This window comes from Cajanus cajan, chromosome 4 (assembly GCF_000230855.2).
Source record: "Cajanus cajan strain Asha chromosome 4, NIPB_CcT2T_4, whole genome shotgun sequence".
Taxonomy (NCBI): Eukaryota; Viridiplantae; Streptophyta; class Magnoliopsida; order Fabales; family Fabaceae; genus Cajanus; species Cajanus cajan.
The window spans coordinates 68,235,187-68,246,179 of NC_138520.1; the positions used below are offsets into that span (position 1 = coordinate 68,235,187).

General features: G+C 35.8%; 1 protein-coding gene across 1 annotated transcript; it reads left to right on the forward strand.

Moving 5' to 3' along the window:
- Window positions 1-532: 532 nt before the first annotated feature.
- On the forward strand, window positions 533-8,058 carry LOC109816749 (uncharacterized). The gene is made up of 4 exons (XM_020381838.3): window positions 533-1,065; window positions 1,172-1,436; window positions 6,287-6,408; window positions 7,249-8,058. The coding sequence occupies exons 1-4, from the start codon at window positions 940-942 to the stop codon at window positions 7,693-7,695; spliced, it is 960 nt and encodes a 319-aa protein (XP_020237427.1). The 5' UTR covers window positions 533-939; the 3' UTR covers window positions 7,696-8,058.
- The last annotated feature ends 2,935 nt before the right edge of the window (window positions 8,059-10,993 follow it).

Below are 10,993 nucleotides of genomic sequence, written 5' to 3' on the forward strand. Positions count from 1 at the left end.
TATAGTTTTTTAAAAAATAAAGGAAGTGCACTCATAAAAAGGCTCATGATATATACACCTACTTTATTTTTTAAGTACACCTCCTTTATTTTTTAAAAATTATAAAATATTGTAGTTTTTTTTTAATTTGCTAATTTTACACCTTCAATTTTCAATTTACTACTTTCTTCTTCTTTTTCACACATTTTTTTTTTCTTTTTTAGTTTTCACATGCTACCAAAATAGGTGGATGAAGGGAAGGTAAGAGAGTGCATGTAAAAATTGAAGAAGAAAAAAAAGATGTGTGAAAGAAAAGTACTAAATTAAATGTTATAGATATAAAATTAAAAATTAAAAATTAAAAATATTTTAAAATTTTAATTACTTTTTTTTTCAAAAAAGGAAGTGTAGTTATAGAAAAAAGGAGGTGTATATATCACGAACCTCTCTGGTTTTAGGCACAAGCCCATGATCGGAGCCACGGATATCTTGGGCCCAACATGAACCCGGCCCATAATGCTTATACTCGTTCTTCGTTTTGTTTCATTCTCTCTCCTCCAACAAGTGAGAGAGAGTCTCTGTTGATTCAGACTTTGCGTCAAGTCTTCCCTTTTTTTCAGTTTTTTTCCATTTCGGAATTCCCAATTCACCAAGTCTTCCTTCCAATCCTAAACAAATATTAAAAAAAAAAAAAGAACCCACAATTTTCTCTGTTTCTTCTTCTCTTTCAGATTCCATTCCAAAACTTCTTTTTATTTATTTAAATTTCCACCTTTTCCTTCCATCTTCCCACTTCCACGCCACCCTCTGATTTCCCCCGAAAAGGGTTTCTTCTGATCTCTCTCCCTATATTGTTTCTGTTGTTTTCTCCCTCCAACGATTCTTCCAATTTTTTTTATTTATTATTTTATAAAAGAAAATCCAAAGGTTTGTGCTTGAGCCTGTTGTAGCTCGATCACAATGAGAACAAACACGTTACCGGCGCTTTTGTTGTTGTCCCTGATTATGTTTGATGTTTCTGACGCGTCCTTTGTTCTGAAACTCCGGAAGTTGGTTGGTCCTGATCCAAAAGATGATAAACCAAAGGTGAGTTTTTTTCTTCTTTTTTTTCCTCTCGTGCTTCCTTGCTTCGAATAGCTTCCATTTGTTTTTATTTTTTCTTACGATATTTGAATAAAGTTTTCGCCTTTAGGATCCAAACCCTGTTGGTGAAACAAACGAGGTCAACAAGGGTTCACCTTCCCCAGTTCCACAACCGCAACCTTTACCCAAAGTGAAGAATAATTCAGTTCCTCCTGTGAGTGTGCCTCCTCCACCCAAAACGGATGATGAGGGTGACAAGGGTCAGAAAGAAGAGAAGTGGCCAAAAATTTCAATTTCTAGCACCACTGAGACTTGTGAGGGGCTCAACACGTGCACAGATGAAGGGGACATGCTTGCTTGTATTTCCCAAAATGGTACTCAATATTCAGCATTGCTTTTGGTTATTTCATTAAGTCTCATTGATCAATGGTTTGTCTGTTTGTGTCTTTTCTTTTAATGTTGTTTTAGTGCTATTTTTACCTTTTATACAAGAAATGGAAAACATGAAGAAAATGGAAATAAACTAACAAAGTTCATACTCTGTTTCTCCTATTTATAGGATAACTTTCCAGAAAAGAATGCAAAGAACATGAATGCAGCTAAAACAAAAGTTATTGAGTTAACTTGATTTCAAATTTATCACTGTTTCAAAAATTATTGTATTTCCTAGTGGGATAAGGGTTTTTTTTTTTGTTGTTGTTAGTTTTTAGAATTCCATTTTATTCCTGGTTTTGTGAAATGCAATAATAATTTCGATTCTTAAGGAAGCATTTGACAAACTTTAAAGTTAATTTCATAAATCATTGTATGGTGGAATCTATTCTTAAATCTTAATCTGTTAGTTTGTTTAAAATGTTTAATGACCAATTTTGTTAAGTAAATTTTGGTGATCTTTTGTATAGAAATTTTAAATAAATTAAAAAAGAAAGGGTAAGAGAATTAAGGGAACTTTGTATTTGGAATAAGAGAAAGGCTAGCAACTCTCTCTCTTTCACAATCTATCTTAACACTCTCACTCTTGTTAGCACTTTTCTTTGAATAAAGCTGATTAGAATTTCATTTGAACAACTTTCATAGAATTTAACAATATGACGTGAGATTAATATCTATTTTCCAAAATTGAAATAATTGCTGAAGACATTATGTTAAAACTGGCCCATTTGTTCTTAGTTACTTATATTTTTAAGTCCCTCCAACCTTCTCCTCCCCCCCCCCCTTCTCCCGAGCCTTTGGTAATCCTGATTGCTCGTACTCCAATGAATCAATTATTAGTTGTAACAAGTTCGATAATGCTCTCTGTAAGTGAATTTTACCAAAATTACAAAAAAATATGTATTTCTTGGTAGTTGCATTATGAGAGCAGTTAACCACTGAGAGTAGTAAGTGAGTGAACAATGCCTTATTAATCAAGTGTTCTGTGTGATGCTGCTAGTCTTTTCCTCATCTATTTTTACATGTTCTGCTTCCACTGCTACCCGGAATCAGTGTTGTCAAATTGTCATGATGGTTTTTCAACAAGACACCATAGTTGTTTATGGCATGATGGATTCTTGTGGCATCGAAATGGTGGCCACCGTGCTCATGGTGCCGCAGACCTAGAAAATGGTTAAGATGGAAAATGACAAAAAAAAAATGGATCACTATGGTCCAACCTGACCCATTTTAATGGGTATACCTTGAACATACGAAGCTAGAGTGAAACCTTGAGGAGACCAACAACCATCTCTTTTCCTTTCAGCACACATCCATCTCTGCTGGCAAAGATTTTACCTACAGTGACATGCATTTTCCAGTGACCTACATTCTGCCTCTCTCTCTCTCTCTCTCTCTCTCCCCTTTTTCTCCTCCATTTTCCTGTTACCTTCTCTGGCAACCCACCATTTTTTCCTTCTATTACTGTTTTATTTGGACTCTTGTGCTCTGCATTTATTTTGATTTCTCCCTCCATTTTTGTTACGATACTAAGTGTTATATTTTTATTTTTATTATAGCTAGAGGATTTGGTAGGGGAGAAATTTTTTCATAAATCATGATTCCTAGGAATCACAAATTCTGGGAATCGTGATTCCTGGGGATAACTAAAATATGTTTGATTACTCAAAGATTCTAGAGAATATTCTTATAGAATTCTTGAAAATTAAAGATTTTTATGTTTGGTTACAATAGTATATTTTTGGACATATAAATACATTTTACAAAAATATATTTTATTAAATAAAATAAACTCATTAGATAAATTTATTTACGCAAACCTTCTTACAAATATGACATTAAACCATTTTAAAAAGTTGAAAACTTATAGTTAAAATTATTTAAATATAGAATCCAACAAAAGAAATGACAAAGAAAAATGCTACATAATAATTAAGAAGGATTAAAAATGTATTATTTCATTTCATTCAAATAAAAAATTAAATAAAAAGTGTTAACAAATACTACTAAACTATAGAAAAAAAAGACTTTAATAATATTATTATTAAAATTGACAAGGTCAAGAAATAATGATATATAAGAAAGAGACAGAGAAAGAAATAGAGATATAGGAGGGAGAGAGAGAGAGAGGGAGAGAAGAAGAGAGGGGGAGTGAGAGTGTGAAAGAAAGAGGGAGAGGCAAAGGGAGAGAGGAAGAGAGAGAAAGAAAAATAGGTGAGAGAGAAAGAGAAATAAAGATTTTGTTTTTAGAAAAGATACTGCAGTCTTTTTATATGCATTAAACTTTTCCTCTAATTCGGAGAGTTGGATTCTCACCTTCCCTATGAGAATGTTTTCGTGGGAAAGTGGGATAAAAATAGTTTTTGGGAAACTATATTTTTGGAAATCTATTTTTTTTTAAATAGCTATCAAATATGAGAAACCAAGATTCCCGATTTAAGATTTCTAGGAAAGTAAAAACATTTTGCATACCAAGTGTCTTCTTAATGCCATCCACCACATCCTTTATGGTATTTTTTTAGGCTTGGCACCACAAACCATCTGTCATTAACAACACTATGCTGAACCATTGGTGCATTTTGGTGGAGTTCAAGACCTTATTTTTTTATTGTTTTCTATAGTTTGTTTGTCCCCTAAGCACGTTGCTGTTTGTTAAAAGTTTGTCCCTTGAACACTTGAGATGAGCACTTAAAAAAATATAAGATGAGAAAACTTCTCCCAGTTTCTGTTTCTTGGTTTTCAAAACACTTGTTTTGCAGACAATTTTCATAGTAGATTTTGCATGAGAAATTGATTGATGAGCAGTGTGGAATTGTTTTTAAAAAAGAGTTTTCAAACCAAAATTCCCGATTTGAGATTTCTAGGAAAGTAAAAACATTTTACGTACCAAGTGTCTTCTTAATGCCATCCACCACATCCTTTATGGTTTTCTTTTAGGCTTGCCACCACAAACCATCTGTCATTAACAACACTATGCTGAACCGTTGGTGCATTTTGGTGGAGTTCAAGACCTTATTTGTTTATTGTTTTCTAAAGTTTGTTTGTCCCCTAAGCACGTTGCTGTTTGTTAAAAGTTTGTCCCTTGAACACTTGAGATGAGCACTTAAAAAAATATAAGATGAGAAAACTTCTCCCAGTTTCTGTTTCTTGGTTTTCAAAACACTTGTTTTGCAGACAATTTTCAAAATTTAATAGATTTTGCATGAGAAGTTGATTGTTGAGCAGTGTGGAATTGTTTTAAAAAAAGAGTTTTCAAAACTAAAAAGTGATAAAGGAATCAAGCAGACCCCAATTCTCTCAGTTTTTAGGTAAGCAGTTGCTTTTGGACAAGATTAGGTGTTTGGTTTCCACACGGTATAAAGCACCTGATTTTCATAAGGAGGTGCCTTTTTACCAAAATGCCAAGGGAAAGGGATTGGGGATAGCTTTTCTTTGTAGCCAACTTTTGGTTCTTTTTTTTTTCCTCTTTTTAATTTTTTTTTTTTGAGTATTTATTATCTGTCATCCCTTTTATATTCTTCTACTTCCCATTGTTGATAAATATATTTTATTAAAAAAAAAAGGTGGTTCATTGTTGCTAATCTAGAAATAATTTGTTTAAGGCATAAATATGCTTTTAGTTCCTCTAAATATGGAGAATTCTGGTTTTAGTACCAATTTTTTGGTTGGTTTTGGTCCTCATAAAATTTATAAGTTTTGAAAAGGTCTCTATTACTTCCTCGGTCTTACAATGATTGGATTTTAAGGTTTCTATTCATAGATTAAGAATAACAATAAATGTGTCACTTTTTGATACAATTTTACTAAATCAGTTTAACATCTCAATAAATGTATTACTTTTAATTGTAGTGGTTAAATAATCTATTAATTGTGATGATATGGCATGCATCTAGACATGCCATATCAAATTGGTTGTTAGTGTGACATGTCTAGATGCATGTCACATCATTATTAAATAGTAATGAGGCCATTTTCAAAAAATAAATTATGTGGACAGAAACCAACAGTTTTTTAAAGGACTAAAATCGAAATTCACCATATTTATAAGGACTAAACATATTCAACCCTTTGTTTAATTTTTAACCACTAATTCCTCTCAAGTGGTTCAGCTAATTCATTAACTGGGACCAATCCTCTGCTTAAGATACTGGATCAGGATTAGTGGATTATTATAATCCTATTCACTTTTGTTTAAGAAACAATTTCTTACAAGACAGACTAAGGCTGTGCTTTGAGAAAAGTTGAAAAATTACTTTTGTGAATTCCAATGCACAAAATGAAGTAAAAATTTGTTGCTTTGGGAGTAAAAGTATTTTTAAGCTCTCTCAGTCCCAACTGAAATCCAAACAGGCACTAAACTTCTATATTGGTAATGGTCAGTTTTAGTTCAACGTGTGGAACCAGCCAGTCTTATCCAGCTTTCTTTCAGAACTTTGACTGTTAAGTATGTGGATTTGTGGCTTTTGGTCCTTGATCATCATGTGAAGAAACAAAGCGAGCAATAATGCTACGTGCACCTCTCTATTTTAGAATTTTGGTTGTCATTTATTGATAGGAGATTCTTCCTGTACGCTTTGTTTTTATGGGGGTACTGTTACAGTGGTACCTTTGTATTTATATTTCAAGTAAATGGAACAATTGGAGGAATATTAACCACCGATTGTTAAGGTGTACTGGAGCATGTTACTTGTACTGTAACTGTAGGTCAATTATTTTTACTAATGTAGTATTATTTTCACCAAAGTCAACATATGAACTTATCTGTATTTATATAATTTGTAAAAACAACCAGATCCTGGGTGCTTGATTGTTCTTCTTCACAATGGAGGAGATGGCATCATCAATGTGAAGCTTCGTACTGATTTTGAAAATAACCTTCAAGATGTAAAAGTCAACAAAAGTGCAACAGCAAAGGTATCAGTCATTTTATCGTAAGCTGACTTTTTTTTTCTTTCTCAATTGATGATTTTATTTTTGTATCAAGGTACTACTCCTGCTTCAAACTGAAGTAAAAGCCTAAGCCACTTTATCAACTCATTGTTTATTTTGTGAGGCAAACAGAACGTAACTCAGCATTATTTTGGTCAAATTAAACGTCATCTGTTAAATATTGGTGAACAGTCGCAAAGAGTTTTGGATAAATAACAGACAACTATTAAATTAATTTAATCATTTTCAGGACTCACTGAGCCATGAAACTTTAGAATCTTATAGTTCATTTGGATGTATGGAACTGATGGAAATGTAATGGTTATGAAGTAGAATGGAAAGGACACTAATGACCATTCCAACATTTGTCAGGGTAAGGAAGAGAATCAAAATAATTGTAACATAGAGGGCAAGTAAGAAAAAGAGATTTTTGTTTCTTTTTTACCATCAAACTTTTCATAATTTTAAAACCTCTCTTATTATTGACAGGAGAATTTGAATGTTCATTAAATCTCATTCAAATTTTTCTACATTATCTCTACTTAAATCAAAGGGATGTTGGCTGAGTGTTGTTTGCCTTTCCACTGCTATAATTCATTCATCAAATAAGAGGTTGACTGGACAGGGTGATATTTCATGTAATAATTATGAAGCACTTATCTCCTTGTGTTTTGGTACATGCTATTTCAAAATCATCTGCTCAACCTTGTGTTATTTAGATTTTTAGTTTCAATATAAGTATCGTGAGTAATAAATAGATGGCCGAATGATCTTTGCTGCACTCTTGGTATCTACAGTTACCTTACTGCTTTTGCACTTTTTCAGGTCTATATCCCACGAATTAGCCATGCAAGTACCCAGTTGACTTTAAATGCTGGAAAAGGGGATTGTGTGCTTCACATGGTTACTCCTGTACCTGAAGGGAATTTGTTTCTGCGTCTTCCTTCTTATGACAAAATTCTAACACCAGTAAATGGTGCCTATTTCCTCATATTGATGGTACTGTTCTTTGGAGGAACATGGGCTTGCTGCACATGCAGGAAGAAACGCCATGACGAGGTTCCATATCAAGAGCTTGAAATGGCACTGCCCGAGTCTGTTTCAGCCACCAATGTGGAATCCGCTGAGGGTTGGGATCAGGATTGGGATGATGATTGGGAAAACAGTGTGGCGGTGAAGTCGCCGGTGGCTCATACGGGAAGCATATCAGTGGTCGGCCTTACTTCTAGATCTTCAAACAAAGATGGCTGGGAAAATAACTGGGATGATTAGGTATGTTAACCTCAAAAGATAGGGATGGAAGGGATATTATATTAACCTCAAAAGTGGAAAATGGGGAAGAGCAAGGTGAAACATCACAGTAAGGGATGTGACAAATGTGGTTGTGCTGGGGCTTAAGTTTTGATGCATGTCCATGCAAGGGACACAGAAAATAGAAAGTGTAATAGTTTTAACACATTGGAATATTTTTTGTATTGAACGTGTTATAGTGAATGCCCTGGCTCCAACGGGAAACTAAAGAATCTGTAAATGAAGTATAGGAGGTAAAGTATATTTTAGATTTTATCAAATTTATATACACACACTATTCTTGTGATCACAAAAATGAAAACTTTGTGTTATTATTTTTGGCTACCTTGAGGCTAGTTTCTCGTCAAAGATGTGGTTGTGGTGACTTGTGAAGTGTGTTGGAGTCTACTTTTTTCACACCAATGCACTGTTTCTAATGTTTTACTTTTAGAAAACAGCTTCATCTAATATGTACCTTGAAAGTGAGGGTGTATACATGCACTTTCATTTAGTGGTTTGGTGTAATGGAGTCTCAATGGCAGGTGTGAAATACGTTAGATTTGTGTAGTATTTTATTCAAAAAAGAAGAGATAGAAAGAATTAAAAAGAGAATCGTGTAATATGATAGTATTAGTTATTCATCGGAGCAGTTCTTTATAGCAACTGCTTCATAGTAAGCTCCAGTGATTCAATTCATTTTGCTACAATTGCTTATTTGTTATTGTACCGTCCAGGTAAAAATCCGACTTGACCTTCTGTTCGGCTAATACCTGACTAGGTTACCAGGCTACAAGCCTTTTCGCCTTATAGGCTCAAGGCTGGAAGGCAAGTGTACCGTCCAGGTCAAAATCCGACTTGGCCTTCTACTCGGCATTAACCCGACTGGGTCCTCGGTATGGACCCAGTCGGTCGGAATCCGACCAGATTCGTTTCCCTTTAACCTCGCGCCATCATGATAAGAAACGGTTAGAGAAATCCCTTCATTCTCGGGGTCCAAGAGGCTCATGAACGATATCATAAAACCCAAAACCCTAGAGTTGAAGAGACAGATTACACTTTTGAATGCTCTGGCTGTGAGGCTTGACCTAGGAAAAAACCCTAGTGCACCCCGTGGCCGGAACATTTTGGCGCCCACCGTGGGGGTTACGGTGAAACTCTTCCTACGCCCCAAGAAACAAAAAAAAACCTACACTTTACCATGGCGAGAGGCGGCAACAACAACAACTCGCAACCACCAACCATGGAGGAGATGATGGCCATGATCAATGGCATGAAAGAGGAGCGCGACCCAGAGAGAGAGAAGGAGAGGAAGTTTCCCGCACAAAAACAGAGTGGGCTCTGTGTTTTCGTCGATGTAAGGTCTTGCACCGTTGGATCGAGCTGATTTTTGGACTATAGGTTCCAGAAATGTGGTTCTTCATTCTGACCGTTCGGATTATTAACCGGAGGCCTGGTTTGGGAGAAAACAGCTTCATATCAGTAGGTGAAAGTGTTCCAGCACAAAACAGAGCTGGTACTGTGTTTTAATCGGTGTGAAGTCGTTCACCGTTGGATCGGGCTGATTTTTGAACTATAGGTTCAGGAAGTGAGGTTCTTCATTCTGACCGTTCGGATTATTAACCGGAGGCCTGGTTTGGGAGAAAACAGCTTCATATCAGTAGGTGAAAGTGTTCCAGCACAAAATAGAGCTGATACTGTGTTTTAATCGGTGTGAAGTCGTTCACCGTTGGATCGGGATGATTTTTGAACTATAGGTTCAGGAAGTGAGGTTCTTTATTCTGACCGTTCGGATCGTCAATATGAGGTCTGGTTTGTCAAATAACAGCTTCGTATCAGCAGGTGGAACCGTTTGACGGAAAACAGGATCCTAGTCAACATCTAATGGACTTTCGTGCTCAGATGTTAATTCGTGGAGGAAGCATGGGAGTCTACTGCGAGGGTTTTATGCTACAAAGGTTTTTAACGAGGTAACATCAAATAATAAAAATCGTTATTTTCAAATTGATTGACTTGCAGGAAAACTCGTGGTTGTCGGCAAAAGTCCGGCTGGGCGAGTATAAATAACTCGAAGAACTTGTGATTGTCGGCAAAAGTCCGGCTGGGCGAGTATAAATAACTCGAAGAACTCGTGATTGTCGGCAATAGTCTGGCTGGGCGAGTATAAATAACTCGATTGATAAAACTCGTGATTGTCGGCAATAGTCCGGCTGGGCGAGTATAAATAACTCGATTGATGAAACTCGTGATTGTCGGCAAAAGTCCGGCTGGGCGAGTATAAATAACTCGAAGAACTCGTGATTGTCGGCAATAGTCCGGCTGGGCGAGTATAAATAACTCGAAGAACTCGTGATTGTCGGCAATAGTCCTGCTGGGCGAGTATAAATAACTCGATTGATAAAACTCGTGATTGTCGGCAATAGTCCGGCTGGGCGAGTATAAATAACTTGATTGATGAAACTCGTGATTGTCGGCAAAAGTCCGGCTGGGCGAGTATAAATAACTCGAAGAACTCGTGATTGTCGACAATAGTCCGGCTGGGCGAGTATAAATAACTCGAAGAACTAAACTCGTGATTGTCGGCAAAAGTCCGGCCGGGCGAGAATAAGACCAAAGTTTATGATTCAAGTTGATTCTTAACTTGATACACGTTACCCATCATTCATAATCGGAATTTTGACGATTTTAGACAAACAAATCGGAGATCAGGCCGATCCATTCATATAAATACGGCTCAATTTGACCTGACAAAATGTTATTCATCTTTCTCGCAAGAATTTTGGTGATCCAAGACCTACATGTCGGGTTAAGGATGACTCTTCTGTTAGAAGCCTAAGATCATTATTTAATTCAGGATTTGGACGATAGCTTAGAACAGAGTTCACTCTTCAAATCTACATTCGTGTCGGCATCTAGCCGACCATAGGGTTGAGTTTCTATTGAATCACATACTCCCAATATTATTGCAAGTCGGCACTTTGCCGATCTTATGGTTAAGTTTTTCCAAACAAATGATATTTGCCACGTTATTGCTAGTCGTCATTGGGGCGATCATATGAATAAATTTCATCCAAACTTAGAAAGATTGTCCAATATCCGGACCGGCATTTGGGGAGAACCCTTTGTTGACTTTCATTAATAACGTAGAATTTTTTCCTCTCAATACTTATAATCGGCAATTGGCCGATCATACGGATAAATCTTTCCAAACTCTAGAAAATTTCTTCAATATTTTGAGTCGGCAATTTGCCGATTACACGGTTAAAGATCATTATTTTATTGC